The 25,814-nt window shown below is 44.8% G+C and overlaps 1 protein-coding gene across 1 annotated transcript in view; it reads left to right on the top strand.

Annotated features, from left to right (window-relative positions):
- LAMC1 (laminin subunit gamma 1) overlaps positions 1–25,814 on the top strand; it is a gene marked incomplete at its 5' end in the record, with an annotated part of 126,039 nt that overhangs the window by 83,695 nt on the left and 16,530 nt on the right. Inside the window, 16 exons of the mRNA XM_080824502.1 lie at positions 3,286–3,416; positions 5,533–5,699; positions 8,535–8,723; positions 9,515–9,632; positions 10,008–10,106; positions 10,198–10,334; positions 10,891–11,013; positions 11,104–11,293; positions 11,801–11,913; positions 13,824–14,045; positions 14,168–14,356; positions 19,657–19,902; positions 20,396–20,549; positions 21,151–21,293; positions 22,237–22,415; positions 23,545–23,701. Of these exons, the coding sequence (XP_080680628.1) occupies positions 3,286–3,416; positions 5,533–5,699; positions 8,535–8,723; positions 9,515–9,632; positions 10,008–10,106; positions 10,198–10,334; positions 10,891–11,013; positions 11,104–11,293; positions 11,801–11,913; positions 13,824–14,045; positions 14,168–14,356; positions 19,657–19,902; positions 20,396–20,549; positions 21,151–21,293; positions 22,237–22,415; positions 23,545–23,701 (2,557 nt within the window). The remainder of the gene's footprint in view (positions 1–3,285; positions 3,417–5,532; positions 5,700–8,534; positions 8,724–9,514; positions 9,633–10,007; positions 10,107–10,197; positions 10,335–10,890; positions 11,014–11,103; positions 11,294–11,800; positions 11,914–13,823; positions 14,046–14,167; positions 14,357–19,656; positions 19,903–20,395; positions 20,550–21,150; positions 21,294–22,236; positions 22,416–23,544; positions 23,702–25,814) is intronic.

Raw genomic sequence — 25,814 nt, 5'->3', positions numbered from 1 at the left:
CAATGCAGGACTCGGTCCCAGGACTCCGAGATCACAACCTGAGCCAAAGGCAGCCGCTTAACCAGCAGGGCCACCCAGGAGCCCCTTCGTGCTTTTGTGGCTTCTCAGTCTTTCTCTTGAAGTTTATTGTATTCAGGGACTCTTTGTGATTTGACCACATGGTTTTGGATAGTGGCAAAAGATGAACATATGTTTCTCTCTGGGTCCAGTTCTTCCCTTCGGTTGTATTTCTGCAATTTGCTGGGAGATCATGAATCTTGAGCTTGGTCAACTCTGAGGTTCTGGTGAGCAGTGAGTATGTTTGCAAAGGCCTTTCAGTGAAATGTTTCTTGCGATGGTAGTAAGATGTGTTCAGAATAAGGAGTAGAAAGAATAACTTTTTGATAGACGAAAAAACAGAAGACTGAATGTCTAAGGGAGATGTGATCTACAAATTTTTTAAGTTTATCAGTTTGCTAGCTTAAGTGCTTCCTATGCCAATGATCCTATTTGACTACCCTACAGAGATAGTGGGTGGTAGAGGCAGCAGGAGGAAGCAGTGACCTACGTGACTTGACTGTGGTGTATTCTGGAACCTCTGCTAACTGGATGCCTTATCAGCCTGTCCTGAAGCAGTTCCTCCAGCTGTAGGAGTTCTGATGTTTGCTACTGTTTTGTTTTGTTTTGTTTTGTTTTTCGTTTTTTTCTCAAGTTATCTCTACACCCAATGTGGGGCTCGAACTCACAGCCCTGAGATCAGGAGTCACATGCTCTATCAGCTGAGCCAGCCAGGCGCCCTGATGTTTGCTACTCTTTATACCATAGGAACTTGTGAGACTAAATGTGGTAGAAATGTCATGGGCATCTGTAATAGATCTGGTCAGTTGCTGTCATTATGCAAAAACATTAGTTATGTGTCTCTGGATGTAAGAGCTCTGGTTTTCATATCCACTTGCCAAGGAGGGCTCGCTGATCAGACTTTAGCTGATTTCACAACGATAACTGACTTGACAGCTGAGCTGTTATGACCCCCTCTCCTCATTGCCTCCTGTGCCTCTCTCCAGAAGCTGCGATCTCCCCGATGGGAGAGCAGACCCTTCCTTCCTGGTTTCATTGTATATGAATATTACTGAGCATATGCTGATTTATAATAATAATAATAATCAGCATGTATTATAGCACTTACTATAATGTGCCATAATGTGCCAAGCAGTGTTCTGAGCCCTTTAGCTATATTTACTGTAGATGTATATACACACTCTATATACTGTTTACTCATTGAACCTTCACAGTAACTCTACAGGTAGATACTTCCGTGATCTCCATTTTACAGATGGGGCATTGACATCATTTATCAGAAGAGATCAGAAGAGATCCAATAACCCACATCACACAGATTTAAGCAGCAGAACTGGGATTCAAAACCTAGAAAGTCTGGCTCCGCAGCCTGTTCTTTTTAAGATGCCTGTTACGAAAGAAATGGCTTAGACTCAGCCCTTGAGAAGCTTTTACTCAAGGAGAGCTGTGATAAAGATGAAGCTCAAACGAGATATGAGATACAATGAGCATTAAACACAGAGATACGCTGAGCTATTTACATTACGGACGACTCAAAGATTCCTAGCATTGTGGCCATGAGTGGGAGTTGTTATTGGAGTTCCAGGTTTGGATGCAGTGGAATCATCATCTCTTCTCCTTTCTAATTATACTTGGAGGCTTCACGGGGATTAGCTTTTATGAGCCCTCTAGGTTGCTGTCTGTGCCAGGTGTTTGGCTTGGTTCGAGCCGTGCTGCTCAATCAGGGGTGTGCCTCCCTGTCACGCAGGGAGCCTTCTGAAAACATAGATGCCCGTGGCCCTTGCACTTGCTTGTTGCATCCCCATGGGGGATGCTGATAGGCACTCCCAGGATGGGACTTTATATGGTATCTTTGGGTGGTCATGTGTCATATACTACTCCAAAATGTAATGAATTTAAGCAATCATGATTTATTATTTCTCATGATTCTGTGTTGGTGTGGGCTCACTCACTGGCAGGTCAGCTGGGGGCTGGGTTTCTCTCCCCCTGTGGTCTTACAGCTTTGAGGAGGCTAGACTAGGCTTCCCTGGATGATGGCAGAAGCATTCCAAGAGGGTAAGTCTCGGGGCACAAGTGCTTATCAGACTTCTGCCTGTGTCACATTTGTTCATGTCCCCTGGGCAAAAAGCAAATCACGTGCCCCAGCCCAGCATCAGAGTGGAAAGGGACTCTGCAGGGTGTGGATGCTGGCAGACATGATTCACTGGAATCATTATTCTAACAATCCACCACAGATGTAAACATCTGACTAAAATTAGCTCAATGAAAGGGCATTTATTATAAGGGCTTAGATCTCATAAAACCTAGAGGAAAACATTAACTTTCCTTCTTGTCCCCTCTCATTATGCTACACCTACCAATTGGATCCGTTGTGGTTGCTTCAGATGTGTTCATTTGCTCAGCAAATGTTACTTGAGCACCTACTGTATGCTGAGCACCAGGGAAGCTGCAGTCAACAAAGCAAAGAAGTCCTGCCCTCGTGGGGCTTACGGTCTTGGCAGTGGTGGCGGAGGTGGGGTGGGGTGGGCTTGTGGTGGTGGAAACAGACAATATAAATGAAATAGGCAAGTGAAATAGGGTGGGCAACAATTCTAGGTTGGGTGGCAGGGAAGGCCTCCCGGAGAAGTGACATTATGGCAGAGATCAAGACAAAAACTGCATCTGACTGGTTCTGGCCGGTGTAATAATTTATTACTTTGTACTCGGATGCCTCCCCCAGATCTGTCCGTAGCGGACTGGGGATGGAGGGAGAGAGAGAGGGTGCAGAATGGGCAGGAGGAGGCAGTGAGCAGCACAGCTCATGCCACCGTGGTGTCCCATGAGCTCTGTGCTGGTTCCTCGGACTGGACTTGGGGCGTGGACACAGGGTGGAGAAGAAGGGACGTGTGTATTGAGTCCCTCCCGTATGCAACACATTTAAAAGTATATTTCATGTAAATCTTTCAACAGCCTTGTGAAGAAATGAGTAGTATTCCTGCTTTTTTGGGACTCTGAGTGGTGACACAGCAACTTAGATTAAAGAAGAGAGGAGTCAAGGAGACAAATGTTAGGAAATTAAGGGAGTCATTGAGCATTATAGCAGATTTAATGCCGGAAGAGGATTTAAGTCACATGATATATTAACTGTTTGAAAAACTTAAAAAATATTGTCACATTTATGTCTCTCATCTTCAGCCCCTTTACCTTTTTCTGTTTTTTTCTTTTCTTTCTTTTTTTTCCCCCCGACAGGAATGGGTAACTGCCACCGACATCAGAGTAACTCTCAATCGGCTAAATACTTTTGGAGATGAAGTGTTTAACGACCCCAAAGTTCTCAAGTCCTATTACTATGCAATCTCCGATTTTGCTGTGGGTGGTAGGTAAGTAAACCATGAAATCACTTTTTTTTTCAAGATTTTATTTATTTGACAGACGGAGATCACAAGTAGGCGGAGAGGCAGGCAGAAAGAGAGGGGGAAACAGGCCCCCTGCTGAGCAGAGAGCCCGATGTGGGGCTCGATCCCAGGACCCTGAGATCATGACCTGAGCCCAAGGCAGAGGCCTTAACCCACTGAGCCACCCAGGTGCCCCAAACCATGAAATAACTTTGAAAGTGACTGGAGCTTTGGTTTAGAAGGGAATGTAGCAACTTGTTTACAACCGTATTAATAATGTTGTTAGACCTTCTCATTATCCTGGAAACAAAGTAATTAGGTTTTCTAAAACCCTGTCAGATCAGCACACCGGGTGAATCCTAACTGAGCGCCTCAGTGCAAAGCTCTGCGACGGGCCCTCGGAAGCCACCAAGGCAGCACAAGACGTTCACCTGCTGAGTAGGACGTGACCTTCTAGGATCCTACAAATGAAGGGGGCAGGCGATGTATGAATATGTGAAAAATTAAAACACGTGTTTTAGATAGAAAGAGGCCATATGTTGGAAAATGAGACGGATGTGTCAAGCCGGGGCGGGGAGCTGATGGGGAGGAAGCCGGTCCCTGAAGCAGGGGCAGAATCTGAATAAGGAGGGAGGGCGTGTGGGTGGGTGCAGGGTGGGCAGGTCACAAGCACAAGTGTAGGGCTGGGAGGTTGTAGATCTACTCAGCTTGAGGAACATCTCCTCTGTGAATCTGTAGAGCTGACAGAGTGAAAGCTGATCGAGACTCTAATCCATGAGAAACCGTGTACTTTTTGAAGTAGGCCAGTGCTATCTAAATGGCGGTTAGGAAGATGACCTGCGGGCAAGGTGAAAGGAGAGACCATCGAGAGAATTTCTCTTCTTGTGATGCTGTGATCTGGGTATTAGATGACAAATACCTGACATTAGAGTGGTGACAGTAGATGGGAAAGGAACATGGCAGATGGATTTTATTGTGAAGCAAGAATTATCAGGACATCAGTCAAGGATGATGTTCAGGTTCAATGATCAGGAGAACGGTGGTACTACTAATGAAGTAAATGAAGAAGATGAGCGAATTTAGGGAGAGGATGAGTTTAGGTGTAGACATGTATCATTTTAGGTTATAGGAGACATCTGAACTTGTGTACCCGTCAGGGATAGGAGCTGGAGGGAGAGATGAGAGCCGGGGATAGGAATTTGGGATTCATCCTGGTGGACTGTTGATGTTTCTGAAAGGTTTGAAAGGTATTATAGAGTAGCAGGGGGAACGTTGGGCCTGATTCTGTCTTCAAGGAAGCCAGCGAAGGGAACATCAGAGCACTAGAGCATGTTTTAGCATCTCCATGAGTCCTTAGTTTAGGGTTGTACCTGCTCCTGGGGTTCCTTCGGGCATTCTTGCCCCAAACAACATGAGGGAGTGTCAGGCTACTGGAGTTGCATGTGGTGGTGAGGTGCTGAACGCCTCTTATTACCTTCAGTCGGGATACTTTAAAATCATTATGACAGATAACGGCCATGACCAGATTTTTCACTTGTACTGTGCCTGCACAATCCTAGGCACATGAATAAAGCAGCTTCTTGGTCCTCCTGATAACCCCGTGAAATTCACATTGTCATCGTCCCTATCTTACAGGTTAGCCGCAGAGGTTAAGTGACATCGGTAAGTCACAGAGCCAGGTCCCAAGCCCATGGAACCAGCCTTCAGGGTCCTTACTCTGCATTACCTCCACACTTGGCTGCTGCTTGATACACACAGTTGACTTCAGGAAGTGATCCTAGAAATTGCAGAAGCCTCCAAAATTGCTAGAGACTTTCTTCCCACGTCTGGTTAATGCTTCATCCCCTATTAAGTAAAGATGTTTTAGGGGGAGGATTTTTTTTTGCTTGTTTAATTTTTCTTCCTACCTGAAAACTCAGTCATTACTTAATTTTGCTTAGTTCCTCAGTTTATAGTCTTGAATGGTAAAACTAAAAAATAAATGAGTAAAAAATAAAAAACTGTTCTGGGGTTGTGTTTCGTTCTCTTTGTACCTCCTTTTTTCTGCATCCATTTCTGGGACTTGGTGGCCATTTCGTATTTTTGTCTGTTCTCTTCCCAGGTGTAAATGCAACGGCCATGCAAGTGAGTGTGTGAAGAATGAATTTGACAAGCTGGTGTGTAATTGCAAACATAATACTTACGGGGTCGACTGTGAAAAGTGTCTGCCTTTCTTCAACGACCGGCCGTGGAGGAGGGCAACTGCGGAGAGTGCCAGCGAATGCCTGCGTGAGTGCCCCTTGGCCTCAGTCATTAAATTATCTTGAGGACTTCCAGAGCGGGGAGAAGGAATGGGTGACTTCCTTCTGTTCCTCCTTGAAAGGAGAACTCTGGAAGGCAGTGCTGCTTCTGTAATTGGAAAGCGTAGAACGGTAACCTGTACGCCCATCGGAGGAAAATCATAGATGAAGGCAGTTGGCTACGAACACAAAGCATGTTCATTTTGTTCAGTTTCAGTATCAGAGTGGGAGCAGCATCTCCAGGGTTTGGAACTTGGCTTGGATCCAAGGGCTAGGCCAGTGTAGCCTACTATAAGGTATGGTTTATCTAGTCTTGCCTTAGCTGCACGTTAAAATGTTTTCCTACCAGCAGTCAGGGTCATTGATGAACACGTGTTTGGTACATTGAGTTCTGGACTAAGGCTGCCATTCAAAAAATTATTTCTCAAAATTATTCTTCCTTTATTTCACTAAAGAGCGCAACAGGGGGGATTTTCCTGCTCCTCCCATGTAGAGGTGGCTTTGGGAAGGAAAGTAGATCCAAGTATTTCTAGAAAAGAGTAAAAGGAAAGACTGCACCTTGTTTTATCCCCGTAATGGCTTGGTTTATTCTGGACAGATAGAGAAAGAAGCCTTAGGAGAAAGGAACCATGAAGCTATGTAATCATGCTTTGTCAAGGACTTAAAAATAAGAAACTTTTAAAGCAGCTATAATTTTTTATGACCTTATAAATATTTCTTATCATATACTCTTGATAAAGGAATAAGAGAGACACTCTGAGCTCACTGGACTTATTGGCAGAAACCTTGAGAAACGACCAGTATCTTGACTCAGGACTATTTCTCTTAGTTGCCTTAGAGCAGGTTTTCTTATCTTTCCTTTTCCTCAGCAAATCCCAGATTTGAAGATAAATCGTACAGCCCCTCTAGGATTCCTAGGCGCTTGCTTGAGCTTCAGTCCTTGACTGAACTGTAACAGCTAGTGTGAGAAGCTCAGCGATAAAGGTCTTAACCGAAACGGTGAAATGCCCCAAGACGTGACATTTCAATAAATGTACACATGTGTGTGAAAAGTACTTTGCTTAGTGATGGGGGTCATGTCTTTTTTTTTTATTTTAAGATTTTATTTATTTATTTGACAGAGAGACCACAAGTAGAGAGGCGGGGGTGGGGGGGCAGCAGGCTCCCTGCTGAGCAGAGAGCCCAATGCGGGGGTCGATCCCAGGACCCTGAGATCATGACCTGAGCCGAAGGCAGAGGCTTAACTGGCTGAGCCACCGAGGTGCCCTGATGGGGGTCATATCTTGAGTCTCTCCAGGAACATTATGAAAATGTTCCAAACCGGCAAGTGAACCTAAAACTGTTTCTAAAGGATTTTGATAAGGAACTAAATCAATCTGCCTTCCTCCTTGGGTACCTTCAGCACTAAGTTTCTGGCCCTTGGGACAGTACTTCAGTATTGTCAGGATGCTGGGGTTGGAGAAGAGAAGATTACAGCCTTCTGTCTTAACTAGCTGTTTGTGAAGGACACACAGCGCCTGCTTTACCTGTGGGTTAGGACAGTGTAGACAAGGGGAGTGTTCTGCTATATGGTCCCAGGGCACCAAAGTGTTTAGGTGGGGGTGGGCTGGGTTTGGCGGGGGGTGGGATGTGCAGGATAATCTAGGGAGACTTGAGAGACGAGAAGTAGAAAGGGAGCTTTCCAAGTTACTTAACACAATTCTAGTTTTTGGTGCCAGTGACTTAAGTTTCTAAAAAGTTTTCAAGTATAATACTGTGAAAAACTGATTATAAGGAAGGGGAGGTGACGAGAAAGAAAAAATATATATTCAGACTTTTTTTTTAAAAAGATTTATTTATTTATTTATTCGACAGAGAAATCACAAGTAGGCAGAGCGGCAGGCCGTGGGGGGGGTGGGGGGGCGGAAGCAGGCTCCCTGCTGAGCAGAGAGCCTGAGGCGGGCCTCAATCCCAGGATCCTGGGATCACGACCTAAGCCGAAGGCAGAGGCTTAACCCACTGAGCCACCCAGGCGCCCTATTCAAACATTTCTTTAAAACAACCTGGTTTATCTAAAATCAAATAAAACTGTATTTAGTGCTCAAGATACTGCTAGTATTTTGTGTGACATCAGTAATTCTAAGAAAATAAACTTACTGTAAACACAGAAAAGAAGTTCTGTAACTACATATACTTGCTCTTAAAATATAATTGTGTTCTGCAGGGAACATAGTTACTTAACGGAGGACCCGGTTGGCTTTGTGGCTCCCCAGGAGATAGATGTGTCTAGGGAAGCTGGATTTCTCTTCAGTGCTGCTTCCTTCCACAGAGGCACTCATTTTAACCCATACATATCAGATTACGCCAGTCTGGCCTTGCAAGCAACCTGGCACTTAGAAAGTTAGTATCTTAACTTACTTCAATTGTCTGGGGCCCGAAGAGTTAAGGTACATTAAAGCCTGAATACAAACTGGTTCCCTGTTGTTGGAGTTGGTATTAGAACGAAGGATAAAGATTTGGAAAAATTGCAGTTTGACTTGCCTTTCACTTGTGTATAAACAATTGCCTGGAGATTCCTAAGTACAGGAATTCCTCCTATTTTACGATGGCATGAATTGTGATAAGACCATCTCTGGGTAAACCGATAGCCTGACTATCTAAACCCTTCATTGACCTCTTGTTTTTGTTTTCAAATGAACAACGCCTCAAGTGGGCGTTCTTATTCTGCCCCCCATTGTGCCCCAGAGACGTGGGAGATGGTGGTTTGGTTTGCTTTAGAGTCTTTTGAAATGCCGTTCAGCCAAGGAATGCGGATCTGACATAACTCATGTTTTTCGGCCAACAGCCTGTGACTGTAATGGCCGCTCACAGGAGTGCTACTTTGACCCTGAACTATACCGGTCCACCGGCCACGGGGGCCACTGTACCAACTGCCAAGGGAACACCGATGGCGCCAACTGCGAGAGGTGCCGGGAGAATTTCTTCCGCCTCGGGAACAGCGAAGCCTGCTCTCCCTGTCACTGTAGTCCCGTGGGTAAGTGATAGGCAAAGCCAGCATCAGCCTGACGGATTGAAAGACAAAATCCCGCATCCCCCCAGAAAACAAAGCTTTGCTTCCTAGGCACCTACACAGGGGAAGAGTGGAAGTGTGTGCACTGTTGTCCCAGGCAAATGACACAGGATGTGCCTGACCCTCCCCACCTCCACTCTGTTTAACCAAGTTCAACCTCCCAGTGATTTTCTGGTATATATAAATAAGTGTGGGCTTGGCCTGAGTCATGGTTTTGTGTAAATAATTAGTAACCCGATCCTAGAGACCATTTGAACTTTGACTGGAAAAGGTTAGCTGCTTCGTGAGTTCTGGCTCGTTAATGATTTTGTTTCGTTCACGATCCTTAAAGGGCTGGACTTTCCCCGGCATGTTGTATGTGTTCAGAGATGTAGAATGCTCTGAGTCTGCTCTCCTGTTTCCAGAGTCTGACCTTTATGTTGTTGTGCCTGTAGATATGTAAATTCTAGACGTGGGCCTTAAGGAGCCTGTGCTTGTCCACAGAGAAGCAACTGGTTTGGGGAGCGGTTTATCCCTGGGTGCAGACACACTTGCTTCTCAACATTGATGAGCCGGGTGTGTGTCTGTGAGGTTAAAATGGTATGGCTCGAAAGGATATGATACTGAGACCATTAGGATTTACAATTTGATCTTCTCTTGGTAACTGTCTAGAGATGACATCTTGGGTTTCAGGCATTGTTTTTTGTTACCCATTTTTTTTTTCTTTGACGTATTTACTTGCATTTCTGGTCGTTGACAAGCTCTTTAAATTTTAGGTTCTCTCAGCACACAGTGTGACAGTTACGGCAGGTGTAGCTGCAAGCCGGGAGTGATGGGTGATAAGTGTGACCGTTGCCAGCCTGGGTACCATTCTCTCACAGAGGCAGGGTGCAGGTAAGACTTTTCAAACCCAGGGAAAGGGGGCAGGTTCTAAACGTGGTTGATCAAGAATAAGAGTCCTCGAGGCTTGTCTTCAGCATTATAAACGTTTTCCCCCACAGTGATTGTCAAGAACTTCTCGCTGTAAATATGGTCCAGAAAATTGGTTTGTAACAGAGTTGAAGCAGGGTTTTTAGTATGGAAATGTGATACACATATCCCTGGTTGAAACCAAATCCAGATAGGAAACTGAGTTTAGGACTCCTTTTGCTTTTTTATGTTTTCCTTTAAAAAAATATATTAACGTGTCCAACAAAAGGTTGACTTTAAGAGTGGAATTTCTTGCTCAGTTCTCTTCTCTCTCTGTCTTACTGCTTTCTCCATCCACAGGCCGTGCTCTTGCAATCCTTCTGGTAGCGTGGATGAGTGTAATGTTGAAACAGGAAGATGTGTTTGCAAAGACAATGTTGAAGGCTTCAGCTGCGAGAGGTAGCGCATTCTTCCTCTGGCCGTACTGTTTTTTTTCTGGCTTCATATTTCAAGTCCAAGAAACTCCTGATTATATCTTTATGTTTTTCAGATGCAAACCTGGATTTTTTAATCTGGAACCCTCCAATCCGAGGGGTTGCACACCCTGCTTCTGCTTCGGGCATTCTTCTGTCTGTACAAATGCCGTCGGCTACAGCGTCTATCCGATAACCTCTACCTTTCAGATCGGTAATTTGGACGTTCCCTTCTGTCTCCCAGAATTATGAGACTGGACTTACGGCATTTTTTTAAAAATCAGTAACTTTTTGAGGATTTTTTTGATGGTGGCAACATTCTGTTTTTAAATGTTGATTTTTTTTGTTTGGCTTTTTTTTTTATTTTTAAAGATTTTATTTATTTGAGAGAGAGAGAGAGCGAGAGCACAGAGAGAGAATGAGAGAGAGGAGCAGGCTTCCTGCCGAGCAGAGAGTCCGATGCGGGGCTCGATCCCAAGACCCTGAGATCATGACCTGAGCCGAAGGCAGACCTTAACCAACTGAGCCACCCAGGCATCCCCTGTTTGGCTTTGTAATTTAATGAAAACACATGGATTTAGGGTTTTCTATAGTATAAACTTATGTAAAATCAAAATATAGCTCGAGGGTGTTAAGCATGTACAGGTACCATCGTAGGATCCGTGTATTCAGAAGTCCTTATTGGTGACTTTCTGTATTTTTTGGTGTTGTATAGAGGACCTGAATTCAGGATGCTCACAGTGTGATATGCTTCCTTCCCGTACTTGCAGATGAAGACGGGTGGCGTGTGGAGCAGAGGGATGGCTCTGAAGCGTCGCTGGAGTGGTCCTCTGAGAGGCAGGATATCGCCGTCATCTCAGACAGCTACTTCCCTAGGTACTTCATTGCTCCCGGTAAGTAAGGCTCAGCGGCAGTCGGGCGTGAAGAGCGCTCCTGTCCACTCGCCTTCTCACCTTCTCGCCCACCACTGTGTCTGTTTGCAGCTAAGTTCTTGGGCAAGCAGGTGTTGAGTTACGGTCAGAACCTCTCCTTCTCCTTTCGGGTGGACAGGCGAGATACTCGCCTCTCTGCAGAAGACCTGGTGCTCGAGGGAGCTGGCCTGAGAGTGTCCGTGCCCTTGATCGCTCAGGGCAATGCCTATCCGAGTGAGACCACTGTGAAATACGTCTTCAGGTAAGATGGTCTTCTTTGTAAAGTCTGACTTGAGCGGAGTTATAAAAGTGGTTTCTTTACCTAAGCTTATCAGGCCTCAAGCTGTTGAAGAAAAACGTTTGGAGGGGCGCCTGGGTGGCTCAGTGGGTTAGGCCTCTGCCTTCAGCTCAGGTCATGATCTCAGAGTCCTGGGATTGAGCCCCGCATCGGGCTCTCTGCAGGGAGCCTGCTTCCCTCTCTCTCCCTCTGTCTGCCTCTCTACCTACTTGTGGTCCATGTCTGTCAAATAAATAAATAAAATCTTAAAAAAAAAAAAAGTTTGGGTTATAAAGGTGACTTTGGAAGAGGAAGCCTTCCCTTTATTTACTGTACCCTTTCCAGCTGTACTATTAAACCAACAGACCCGTTTCTGACTTGGTTAGATCGTCAGAGCATTGCACTGTTGGTGGCAGAAATGCATACGAAATGCTTTCTCAGCATCCACAGCTGTCCTGACAGAGGCTAACGTGGCCCTTTCTTTCTCTCTAGGCTCCATGAAGCAACAGATTACCCTTGGAGGCCTCCTCTCACCCCTTTCGAATTTCAGAAGCTCTTAAATAATTTGACATCTATCAAAATCCGTGGGACATATAGTGAGAGAAGTAAGTTATGATATAATTTGAGAACATTAAGATTTTAGGGCAGAAGGATCTGCATAATGCAAAAGTTGATCTCTAAAGTCCCAATACTATAGCACTGGTCCTAAAGAAGTGGAAAGAATTATCTCAGTATACGTGAATTATGTATAAAATTAATGCACTTGTTAAACCACTTTCAAGGACCTGGAGAAAATTTGCTAGAATTAGTAAATGGCATTGTTTTATAATGATTAAGACTAATGAGGTGACTTTTCTAAACATAGTCTAAGAATCTTACATGTAGTTCTGCCAGCTCACATGCTTAACCTTTATTTCTTTCTATTTATTGCTATTACCAAGCCCTTTAAACTGTCAGCTAAATCATGAAAAACTATAAATTCCTGAGTGAAGGTTCATTATAATGTTAAACAGAGCTGTTTTCAATGTGCCTTTAAAATCCTTCCTTATAATTTTTTTTTTTTTTAATGAGGACCTTTTTCTGTAGAAAGCTCAGGCTGTTTGGGTGGAGTCAGAGGGGTGGTGGTGTGGCGTGGTGAGTCGTATTTGCAACTTGGATGTGTTGGTTTTTGAGATGCCTACGTGAATATCCAGACAAAAGTATCTTGTAAGTTGTTAGAAATAATGGTCTGGGGCTTAGGATTAAGTTAGGACTGGAGATCTAGAATCAATTGAAAGGTGGACTACCCCAGAAACATAGTTATCTAAGGGCCATGTGTTGAGACTTAAGGGAGAAAAAAGAATTTTAAGGAAGAGAAATAATGGATGGGTTTATAAATCTTTATAAAGATTTCGGACTGGGGACTAAGGAATCATTGGTGATATTTTTTCTTTTTAAAGAAGTGTTGAAAGTGAAGTTACGCTGCAGGGCTTTGACAAGTAATTTGAAGGTGAAGAAGTAGAATAAAGCTTATTCTTTTAAGAAGTTTGGCTGTAAGGGAAGGAAAAGAGGTGGATTATAATCCAAGAGTAGGGACACGATGAGAGGAAGAGTGCTTTTTAGGATGGGAGACTTAAGAATGGTTAGAATTGGAAGCATATTACCCAGTGGGTATATCTCATGATCTAGCTGTTGACAAAATCCATAAATGTATTAAAAGTAACTAAGTTCAGAGCAGTCATAGAAGAGATGTCCTTCAGCCTGAGGTTGTCAGTTTCTAAGAATTCTATAAAAGGCAGGTGATATTTCATGACATAGGGAAATGATGATGTAGTTAAGGACTGCCACTTGGTGGCATGTTCCTGCTGAGGCTGTCATGGGCCGTGTTGGGTTGGATGACCCATTGGTCTAAACCAATTCACGGCTTCCTGTTTTTATTTTCTTCCGGAAGCAGGGAAGCACTGTGACATATGGCACACTGGCTTTGGCGTAATTGTACCTTTGCCAAAGTAGACCTTAATATTAAAACTTGGTCACCAGTTTTTGCTATTTTCTGCTGGGCAAAAAATGGTATAATTGAGTGGTGCTTGTAGGCAGGTGTGTTCCTTGCTTTCTTATGCCTGAACTTTACAATCAGGGCCTGCTTTTGTAGCAAAAGAACAGAAATACTGCTTAATGGCTACAGACTCTTCTTGTCTCCTGCATTCTTGTTCTGATCTCCCCTTGGCCCAAAATACTGTCCAGCGCTTTTACTTTTATATATTGGTGATTGAGACACCTGTCAAGCCCAACAGAGCCGGTTGGGCATGGGTTTAGGATGTGTTTGCTGTCCTGCCTTTCCAGATCCTCAGCACCGGGTGCCCCATGACTGTCGTGAATGTTGTTTTCCAGTTCTCTCTTCCAATAGATGAGTTAAGCCAATAGCTGGTTGTCTCTGGAATTTTGTGTCTGATTCCTCTTTAGCTTTATTACCTTTCTGTAAGCTTTTGGAACACAGAAGCCCATTCACTGACTCTCTGATCTACACCACACGCAGGTGCTGGGTATTTGAATGATGTCACCCTGACAAGCGCTCGCCCGGGGCCTGGGGTGCCTGCCACTTGGGTGGAGTCCTGCACCTGTCCTGTGGGGTACGGCGGGCAGTTCTGTGAGATGTGCCTCTCGGGTTACAGAAGAGAGACTCCGAGTCTCGGGCCGTACAGCCCGTGTGTGCTTTGTACCTGCAACGGACACAGCGAGACCTGTGACCCCGAGACAGGTGAGACAACGATCTTTGGGGGCCGCTGGACTGAAATCCTCTCCAGCGGATGGGCAGGAAAGTGCTCCTGGTCTTACCTGCTGGCACACCTGCCTGTTTTCTCACACCCCCTCTCCACACAGGCGTCTGTGACTGCAGAGACAACACGGCCGGCCCCCACTGCGAGAAGTGTGGCGATGGGTACTACGGCGATCCCACCTCGGGCACCTCCTCCGACTGCCAGCCCTGCCCGTGTCCTGGGGGCTCAAGCTGTGCCGTTGTCCCCAAGACGCAGGAGGTGGTGTGCACCAACTGTCCTACCGGCACCACCGGTCAGTCCGTGTTCCATCTGACAAAAATACGTTAGGGCGCATAGCCTGGGGGACTTGCAGATTTTGTTGGGTTGTTTGGTGCCGTGATTACAGTCATCTAAGCGGGCAAAAGTTGTGCATGAAAGAGATTTATTATGGATTCATAAAATGCATATCAGATACAAACAATAGCTAACACATTTACAGCCACGTACTTCTCTAAGCATTGTACACCTTTTGCCTCAGTGATCTTCACAGCCCCTTGAAGTGGGTTCTGCTGGGATACCCATACTACAGCTAAGAACACTGAGGCACAGAGACATGAAGTTACCCACATGTCCAAGCTGCCTGGTTGGTCCCTGGAGGAGCTCATGACCACCTCTATATGCTCTCCCACCCAAGATGAGAACCAACGCTTGATTTTTAGTTTGTGGGGCTGTCCTGGGATTCTTGATATAAAGTGGTAATTTTTAAATTCTTCAAGTTCATTCTGTTCTTTCTTCAATAGTCCTTTCAGTACATCGGAGCCCATCACACTTAGTTAGGAAAAAATATTTTTATAGCTTTGGATAGACATCTATTCCTATTCTCTGAGTCCTTCTTTTTGATAAGAACCTGAAACTTGATCTTTGCTAGCTACTCAAGGAACAGTCTTGCTGACTGACTGTGGAGACCAGGGCTCCTCCATTGACTTCAGCCTCCGTGTAATGGCGAGGTTCTGGCTAGGCTTCTGATAGAACCCTTGACTCCATCACAGACTTTTTCTTCAAAGATATCGCTGCCTGGAAATAAATGAGACAAAAAACCACTCAGCTAATAATTTGTATCTCTTGTACTTCATCAAAACACTCTTGAATCATTGGGAAACATCAAAATACTCCATCTTCCCTTTTCTACTCCTCCGACCCCACACTGAGCACAAGGGCATTGCAACACAGAGGGATTCAATCATTTGCTTAAGGTAGTTGAGAAAATAAGAAGTAGAAACCAGTGTAGACTTTCAGATTTTTTACTCTTTGTATATGTGTATTTGAAAACAATGGCCCAGCAGCGGCTCATAGATGGATTTCTCCGATCTCATTCCCCATTACCCTCTGTTGCCTTTGTGGTCTCTGCTGCAGCTGCCCTGGGCTTCTTGTAATCCATCAGATCAGCCACACTCTATGTCCTTTTATGCACAGTCTGCCTTTTTTAGAACATTTTACCCCAACTTGTTCCACCCAGACCTCATTTTTCTTGTTCAACTCCTCTCTTCACCTTGGAGTCGGGTTGAAACATCACTTTCCGCAGTGACCTGCCCTCCACTACTCCCTCAGGTTTTTAGGACCTTTTTTCACTCTGCTGCCGCAGCATATAGCAAACATCGCCCTGCAGAATCTCTTCTTAGAGGTACTTAATATGGCATTTTGATGAGAGATCTGTTTGCTCATTCTATTGGTCCATTGGGTAAACTGCAAGCCTAAAACTAAGTTAAGCATTGGGGATGTTCGCATGGCCATGCTGAAGAATTCAAATGGTGAGTCGAGACGACTTGGGATACATGCTGGAGTGATGGAGTGTCCTCTAGGAGATCTTGCAAAATGTTGTAAACTTGTTAGTCTGTAACCAGATTCTCTCACACAAGACTCGTGAAGTATGTTTGTTTTGTTAGTTATCATCTGACTTGCGGGTGTTCATGGGTCCACGCGCAAAGCAGCATAGACCCTGCGGAAGATGATGCCGTCACTTGTTAGTCCTATATCCCACTTTCCTTTTTTCATAGCACTTTTTAACCACTTGGTATTTTTCTGTTTATTCGCTTGTTTATTGTCTGTCCTCCCCCTTCTAACCCCTGTTAAGCTCCGCGACAGCAGGGACTTTTGTCTGTTCTATTGGCTTTTGTATTCCTAACACCCAGAATAACACCTGACACATATGCTTGTTGAATGAATGCAGATATTTTTTGGCTAAAAAAGTTTGCAGACACGGGGTAAGATGTTTCTTATTTAGAAGACTGCTGAAGGGCAGGAAGAACTGCCTGTAGCCCCTGAGCTCCGCACACATGCTGTGCTTCGCATTTGATCTTAAAATGATCTTTTGAGGCAAATTAATAATAATGATGATGATGATACTCTTTTTTTCATCACATTCATTTGAGTGCCTGGCTTTGGGAATACAGACATGAATAAGAGATGGTCCTTGCTCTTCAGGGGCTAAAAATATAGCTGGAAACACAGATAATTTTAAGACCATGATAGAGGAGAAGGAACAATGCCTCCCCCAGGGTGGGGAGGGGATGATCAGGAAAGCTGAGGCAAAAAAAAAAAAAAAAAAGTACCTAACTTGCCCAGAGTCATGTAAGTAGTACATCCAGGACTTGAACCTACATCCTGGACTCTGAGACAAAAGGATAGCTTAGCTGTTATTGTCAGAAGGTACTTTGGCATGAAAGCTTTCCATGGGCTCCCGTGCACCCCTGTTTTAGGTTTTCTACCAGATTTTAAAAAAAAGTTTTATTCAAAACAGGTTTCAAGGCATTTTAAATATAGATCATACCTAGAATGGTTAAGCGACCCTATGAAAAGCTGACATGCTGTCCTAACCCTGGTCTGGAGAAGGGTCTCGGGTGAGGGTCTGGTAACTGTTCACACCAGAGACAAGAAGGGCCCACGCAGCATCCTTGTTCCTCTTCCAGCCCGCCCCCGGCCACAGGTTCTGTTCTGTTCACCTCACCAGTGACTACCAATGACCACCGTTTGCCAAACGCAGGGGTCAGTTTTCAGTCCTCCTCTGACCCGGTCTCAGCAATGTGGACACTGGTGACTGCTCACTCCGCCCCCCACATTTCTCCTCTTGTCTTTGGGGACACTGCCCTCTCTTGGGTCTCTTTCCTTCCCTCTTCTCTTGAGGCTCCTTTTATCACTCCTGATTCTCAGCCTGAGACTCCCACGTCCACGTGATCTGTATTCTCCTCTCAGGTGAACAGATCTCGTCTTCTAGCTTCAAAAGACTTTCTGTGCCTCCTGAAAAATCTGTCTTAGGTCCCGACCACACACTCTGCCGAGCGCCGGCGACCTACTTGCCATCTTCGCTTGGCTGGTGGACTGGAAGCCTTCCCTTTGCTCCTGCACATCCTTTCTTCATTTTTTTCCACCCCACGGCACCTGTACGCATGCATCACATGGGCCCTCCGTTTGTGTTCAGGGAGCAGGAAGCACCTAGAGGAGGTCGGCGGGGAGAGAGGGGGGCAGAGTATTTAGTCCAAGGCCCCTTCTCGGGGCCAAGGAGGGGTCCCTGTGGCTTAGTGACCTTCCTCAGGGTTCTCTGCTCCTGACGCTAGCTTTCTCCAAACAGCCCTTTTTCACGTGAGGTTCCGCTTAACTGCTCCCTCCACCCAGCCCCTGAGGCCCGGGTCATAGAGCCCCACAGTCGCTACCCCCGGGGCTGCCCTGTCCCCTGGGGTTGCTTACACCCTGCCCACACTCGTATAGTTGGTATCTTTATTAAACTCTCTTCAGGTCTTGTTAATTTGAATGTGTCTTTTTAATTTTCTGCTTGAGTCAGATGGCTAAAGGCATCTCAAATTTAAGCAAATCCAAGCTAAATCTTTGACTTCGTCCCTTTTTCTTCAGCCCCAACCCCTGTCCTTCCCCAGTCTTATTCATCTCAGTGAAAAGACTACCATTCACCTAGGTCCTCCGGCTATAAGCTAAAATCCTAGGCTTGTCCTTGATTCTTCTTTCTTTTATTTCCTGGAAACAGTCAGCCAGCATGTGTGACAGGCTCGATCTCACATCTGACTGAGTTTCACGGCCTCCACTGCCACTGCCCTGGTCCACACCACTGGGGTCTCTCCCCTAGAAGAGCCTCCTCATGGGTCTCCCTGCAGTCCATTCTCACACTGCTGCCAGGATAATCCTTTTAAAATGTAAATCAAGGGCACCTGGGTGGCTTAGTCCCTTAAGCATCTGACTTTGGTTCAGGTCGTGATCGTGGGGTCCTGGGATGAAGCCCTGTGTCAGGGTTCTGTGCTCAGTGGGGAGTCTGCTTCTCTCTCTCCCTCTGCCCCCCACTCGTTCTCTCTCAAATAAATAAGATCTTTTAAAAAATGTAAATCAGGGCATGTCACTTTAAAAACCCTCTAATATCACCTCATTGCACCTTAATTTAAACCAGATTTTTTTAATACTATGATCTACATGGTTGGCTCTTACTACTTCCATAAGCTTATCGTGTTTTTCTGGAACATTCTTTCCTTGGATATTAGCATGGCTGTTGTTGTTTTTTTTTTTTTTTCCTGTCTTTCCGTTGTCATCCCAGGTATCTCTTCTCTACAGAGCTTTCTCTAACCACCCAATGAAGTAGCCCTTAACCCTGTCACTCTGTCATGTTGTTCTGTTTTGTTTAATTTGTTATGCTTATCCCCATCCAAAATAATCTTTTTTATTTAGGTATCTGTGGATTGCTCTCCCCCAACTATAGTGTAAACTTCGTGAGAGTAGAGATCTTGTCTACCTTGTTCACCACATCATCCTGACAATCTAGAACAGCGTTTATGTATAAGAGATGCTCAGCAAATGTTCATTAAATGAGCAAATGAGCAAACTTTGATTTCTCCAGAAGCTTAAGTTAATTCATTCCCTGTCAGCTACAAAGATATTAAGATTCCAGCTTGAGCTAATAATGATGGGAAAGTGGAAAAGGAAGGAGGAGGAGCAGTGAGTATGCTGGAAAGAGTCCTGGATTCTAGCTGTTTGATTGTGGGCAAGTTATTTAACCTCTCTGGTCCCTTTGCTATAATAGAAGCTGGAGACAAATGGCAGTTTCTGAGTTCTCTTCTAAGATACTCTGATTCTGTACTAGTTGGCAGAGCTCAACGAAGGATTAGCCCATGTCTTTTCATTGTAGGGAGATTGTCCTGCTCTGTCTGTTGTATAGGAAACTGACGGTACTGAGGGGCACTTCATCTCTTTTAATATCATAAGCCAAAACAAACATATGAATGCGCCGTCCCTTGGGCCTGAGCCCGACTCATTTACAAAGCACTTTGAATGTACGATGGCAGCTAGTCCTCAGGACAGTTGAAGTGCAGTAGGCAGAGCAGGTGCTGTCTTTCTGATGGCAAAATGGAGATGTGCCCAGAGTCACTCCAGTGGTCTTGTACCGAGCCAGGACTGCAGCCCCGGTCCGCTGCTCTCCTGGGCCGGTGCCCCGTCCACTGTGTCATGTTGCCCTCCACGTGATGGTTCACCTGCGCACTTGGTAACCAGACTGCTTGTGCGCAGTAGCACCAGGAACGTCTGAGGCCTTTCTTGCATAACAGCAGATTGTCTCATGTACAGGTAAAAGGTGTGAGCTCTGTGACGACGGCTACTTTGGAGACCCTCTGGGGAGAAACGGCCCTGTGAGGCTTTGCCGCCTCTGTCAGTGCAATGACAACATCGACCCCAATGCGGTTGGAAATTGCAATCGCTTGACAGGAGAATGCCTGAAATGCATCTATAACACTGCTGGCTTCTACTGTGACCGCTGCAAAGATGGGTTTTTTGGAAATCCCCTGGCTCCCAACCCAGCAGACAAATGCAAAGGTAAGCTAGCCATCAACCAGGTTCTGCTACAGTCATACTCATTTATTCTGAAAATTCATCTTGCGGTCGCTTTAGATATTTACGGATGTTTGGTCTAACGCAGCATTGTTCAGCAGAAACGTAGTATCAACCACTCGTGTAATTGAAGTTTTCTTGTAGACACATTAAAATAAAGAGAAACAGATGAAGTTGACTTTAAATCCTGTATTTTATTACTCCGATGTATCTACCATAGTATCATTTCAATGAGTCATCCATTAAAAACTATGGAGAGCCATGTTCTGTGTTCTGCGTACCCACTCGTCAGAATCCGATGTGTGTTTCCCATTCATAGCCCCTCTCGAGACCAGCCACGTCACAAGCCCTCTGTAGCCACGGGCAACTCGTGGCTGCCGCGCTGATCAGCTGAAATCTGAACAATCTGTATTGCTTACATTGTAGTATTTCTGTCGGGTGACTTGCATCTCTTGCTGTCTCCGTCCCCCTCCCCCAGCCTGTGCGTGCAATCCCTACGGAGCCGCATCGCAACAGGGCGGCTGCAGCCCGGTGACGGGGCAGTGCGAGTGTCTGCCCCACGTGACCGGCCGGGACTGCGGCGCCTGCGAGCCCGGCTTCTACAACCTGCAGAGCGGGCGCGGCTGTGAGAGGTGAGACACCGGCTGCTGTTGCGGGAAGGACGCTGTGCTTTTTTTTTTTTCCATTGTGAGAGATGGGTTTTTATGAGTTACCTGTAATGGTAGCCACAATTTTGTTCAGAAATTATTTGAGTGCCTCACTCGAGAGGCAGTACTGGACAGTGGTACTGGAGCTACTGGGAGGGCGGAGTGGAGTGAAGCTACCCGAGGGGTGTCGGAGTCACCCAGGCGACCTTTCAAACATGACACCTTCTGAGGCGCTTTCAGAGACGCTCAGGGTCAGGTTGTCGGGGGCCTGCAGCCTGGGAGTTTCTATTTTCAAAGCTCCTGGTCAGCCCCGAGGGGGTGCCAGTTTGGAGAGTCCCTTTGTAGTGGTTTTAGGAGTGGACTAACCCTGTTTGTGGGTGAGGTTAGAAAGAGAGGTTCTGAGTAGAACTCATGGAAATTGCTTGAACCTCGGGTGCTTAATGACCCTTACCATTTTGTTTTAATAGCCCTTTAGATTCTGTTTTCTGGTGCAAATCACATCAGTTCTGCGCTGAGCTGGGGTGGGAGGCGGGTTTGCTTAGAGTCTGTTTTTCTCACGGGAGAAACATCACATGTTCATTTTCAGGTGCGACTGCCATGCGTTGGGTTCCACCAACGGACAGTGTGACGTCCGCACCGGCCAGTGCGAGTGCCAGCCCGGCATCGCAGGCCAGCACTGTGAGCGCTGCGAGCTCAACCACTTCGGCTTTGGGCCCGAAGGCTGCAAACGTAAGGAGCTGGGAGCGTAGAGCTCTGAGTCTTCCCTGATTCCAGTTAGGGCCACGGACTTCGATAGTCAGGGCTGTACCTAAGTCCTCACAGAGGCTTGAGGCCATGAAAAGCCTCCTTTCCTGAAACCGGGGCTTGAGAGCTTCTCTCGTTCCTTGGCAGCCACCTTATTTATGTCTTCTTGTGTCCCATTTCTGATTCTTTTTCCAGTCTTTTGTCTTCCCAAAGAAGGTCTCCCTTTGATCACCGGGCTTTCCCACTGTGCTTCATGAAAATCACATTCTTAGAGCAGATAATGAGACAGGGAGAGACTCTGCTCATAGCTTACTTGTTGGCTGGCTTACCGGCTGCAGTCGCTTCCCACCCTTGGGGCCCTCTTGGTACGCTTGCATCTACACATCTGCTTCTCCTTGGCGTAAACACTTGCCTGGAATGAAGCCTCGGAACCGTGTGGTGTTTTGCTTTCTGAATTCCTTCATTTCTCCTGTGGAATGTAGCATAAATCATTGACCCAGTTTCGAGAACAAAGCGAGTAAACAAACTATAAAATAATGCAAAATACATATTAGCATTTGGGTTTGCTGGTTCCTTAATGAGAGAAATATTAAACAGCAGAGACATGGAGGTAGAGAAGAATTCTTGAAGTGCATGAAATGGCACCGATGAGTTTAATAGTCTAATGTCTGTAATTACTCAGTGACGGGAAATGTGTCCCCTCCGAGGGATGCTGCACTTTGTACTTTAAAATTCATTTTTGCTTAAAAATTTCTGTTCTCTCTACTGAGCGACTTCACCATTTGAATTCTCGTTATTTGGTCTGTTTTTCAAAAAAGTACCTACGTATGCGAGAGTACCATCAGTTTACTGATGTCAATCTGAGTTAAAAGACAATGCATTCTCCCTTCCTTTCTCTATCATAGACTCTTTTTACTTTATTCTGCAGCCTGTGACTGTCATCCCGAGGGATCTCTTTCACTCCAGTGCAAAGACAATGGTCGCTGTGAATGTAAACAGGGTTTTGTGGGAAATCGCTGTGACCAGTGTGAAGAGAACTATTTCTACAATCGGTCTTGGCCTGGCTGCCAGGAGTGTCCAGCCTGCTATCGGCTGGTGAAGGACAAGGTAAGCTGTCAGCAGGGCATTTGCTCATTCATTCATTCATTCATCATTCATTCATTCATTCAGTAGACCTTGAATGGGTGCTTCCTGTGCACTGAGCACTAGAGAACAAAGGGTGAACAAGATAGGCATGGCCCCTGTCCTGAAAGACTTATGTTCCAGTTGGGAGACAAATAATAAAAATTAAATAAAGAAATACTAACTTAAGATAAGCACCAGAAACAACACAAACAGAATGACTGGGAGAACGACTATATCAGTCCTCTCTGAGGACATTTATTTAAGGTGAGGTCTTAAGAATGAGAAAGAACGAGCCTAATGAGAAATGATGGGTAGGCTGTTTCAGACAGAGGGAGTGCAGGGTATGAGGGCCTCAAAGGTGGAGGGTATCGGGAGCCTCCTGAGTGAGGAGGGGCTGGTTTGTGATAAGACCGGAGAGGTTGGTAAGACACCTCATGCCACACCGTGTCAACCACAGGAAGGGATGTAGATTTTATTCCATATCCAGCAGGAATGCACTGAGGAGTTTTAAGCTAGGAAATCCAGTTTATATTTTAAGAAGAATGCTCTGACTGCTATGGGGAGAATGATGGTTAGGAGTGGGGCAAAAGGGCAAGCCTGGATTGAACTGGGTAAGTATGTGTGTTTGGGGGGCAGGGTATTAGAGGGGGGCAAGGATAGAGAAAGAGAATCACCAAGGATGCATCTTGGGTTTTTTGCTTAAGGTACGTGGAGGCATTGTTTATTGAAATGGAGATGACTCAGGGGAAGAAGATTTAAGAGAAGAAAGTCAGTATAGTTTTGGATGTTGAGTCGAGATACCCATCAGAGCCGAGTGGAGGTATCAGGAGAGCAATCTAAAATGCAAGGGAGAGGTCAGAACTGGAGAATCCTCAACATGTAGTGTTTCGTGTCAAAGGAATGGGCTTGATAGTTTTTCTCTTGAAGCTAGAGAAATAAAGAAAAACTACCCACGTTACCTGTTTAAAAGTAGATAACATGTGGAGTATATAGACCTACGTATTTATAGGGTGAGCGCCCCTTTGATGATCATTCCTGCAGGAAGCACAGCTGAGTTCTTCAGGAATATTTGCATGTGCTGCCTTTCCTTTTCTATCTTGATTATGTTCAGGTTGCTGATCATCGAGTGAAACTCCAGGAATTAGAGAATCTCATAGCAAACCTTGGAACTGGGGAAGAGGCGGTGACAGATCAAGCCTTTGAGGACAGATTGAAGGAAGCAGAAAGAGAAGTTATGGACCTCCTTCGAGAGGCCCAGGATGTCAAAGGTATACATGTTAAACAGTAGGTAACTCCTGCCAGATGGCCCAGTCTTCAGACACGGCTCGTAGTTCAAGGTTATTTAGTATGGCTTTATAAAATTCTTCTTCAATTTTTAAACTATTTGTAGAATCTGCATTTTTTTAAAACAATATGTGAAAATACAAGAACTTGTTTTAAAATACAGTAAGCAAGAATAATTCTCCCAACACATCAGAAACTATTAAATGCTAAAATTCCAAGTGTTGAATCTGTTCCATTACAAAGTGTTTTCAAACAGTTTTTAAAAATCAAGAAAGGTATGCACTTTGGGTGTGCATTATTTTAGTTGAAAATTTGAAGTTGGATTCTTCTGTCAGTCTATTGAGTGAGAATTTATCTTATACACTGCTTTATTTCCTTAGAAAGGACCCTCATAAGGAAAAATTGTAGTCTTCAAGTATTGACTAAACAGCTAGATACTAAATACATAACACCTGGTATTTATGAAAGATTAGAAGTTAGTGCCTACTTATGAAATTTTCTGTTTAATAAGTGAACAGATGTGCTAGTAACATCATGTAAAAGCATATATTTTATATCATGTGCCTACTTAATGTCCTTTGAAATTATGTTGCTCCCCCGTACATTATCCGATGAGACTGATGATAAGCAGAGGAATTGGCTTAAGATTTAGAAAACAGTTTATTTTAAAATACCTTATTAACTTCAAAGGAACTTGAATTTGTAAAACTTTGAAAGTAGGAAAAAGTTATTTTAAATTATTTACTTGCTTTTTGAATCTCTTTTTTAAAAAGATTTATTTATTTATTTGAGAGTGAGTGAGCAAGAGCCAGCGAGCAGGGGGAGGGGCAGAGGGGGAGAGAGAAAGAGAATCTCCAGCGGATTCCCTGCTAAGTGCAGAGCCTGATGAGGGGCTCGATCTCATGATCCCCAGATCATGACCTGAACCAGTCGAGTTGGACACAACCAATGGAGCCACACAGGCACCCCTTAACACACTTTAATATTTTATTTTATTTTATTTTTTTATTTGACAGAGAAAGATCACAAGTAAGCAGAGAGGCAGGCGGGGGGTGGGGTGGGAAACAGGCTCCCCGCTGAGCAAAGAGTGCGATGTGGGGCTCGATCCCAGGACCCTGGGATCATAACCTGAACTGAAGGCAGCAGCTTAACCCACTGAGCCACCCAGGCGCCCCTAATATTTTATTTTTATTACTTACTCTGAATTAAGTTTTTTTCCCTAAATTTGGACAAATCCTTTTCTACACTTACTGAGTGCCTACCAGACATTGTGCTGAACACCAATAATGAAAAAATAAATAAGACTCTGTTCCTTCTAACGAAGTACTCACTATCTGGCTGAGGTCACTTTTTGGGGGGGTGGGGCTTTCCATCACCGAGATGAAAGTGTTCACAGACACTCATAGCAAATGTTCATTAACATTAGGACACTTGGGACCACAATGACTGACCTCTTTATTGAGTTTATGAATCTACCCATTTGGAGTTCGGTCTTGTCAGAGTATAGTCAACAAAAATTAAGTATATTCCTTATTTCTTATTGTAGATATCCCTAATATATATATAATTTTGGTTTTGTAAAATTATTGAAGTAAAGAAGGGAGTAATGAGATGCATCTGGTTTTGGCCAGTTTGTTTAATTTTTATATGAGCGTCCAGAAATTGTTTTCTAAGGTAAATTTTCAGAAAATGAAAAATAAAATGAGAGGTCAATAGTTTATGTTAACTTTAGTTATGTGTTTGTCTTTTGTGTTGTTGTTACATTTTAAGTATTAAACATAGATTAAGAAGAATTTAAATGTTTCCTGTTCTGTATAAACACTAGTGTTTTTTTTAGGATGTTCATTTGTTGACAAAAACTTGCGACACACATTTTTCCATTAATGTATTCTCTTGTAACAACAAATTCACATGTGTCCTGCCATATGCATTGAAGAATTGAATATGGGGTTATCTTTAAGTGCTGCTGAGTCCATCTGAGAGCTGGGGTCTGGCACGCAGCTCTGGTGCCCACACCAGGAGCACACGGGAACAGTCCAGAGGCCGGAAAGGGAGGTCAGCCAGCACCATTCCACATCTCGGTGCAGCCCCAGCTAC

The sequence above is a fragment of the Martes martes genome (assembly GCF_963455335.1).
Source record: "Martes martes genome assembly, chromosome: 15".
Taxonomy (NCBI): domain Eukaryota; kingdom Metazoa; phylum Chordata; class Mammalia; order Carnivora; family Mustelidae; genus Martes; species Martes martes.
This window is presented reverse-complemented; position numbering and strand designations above follow the sequence as displayed.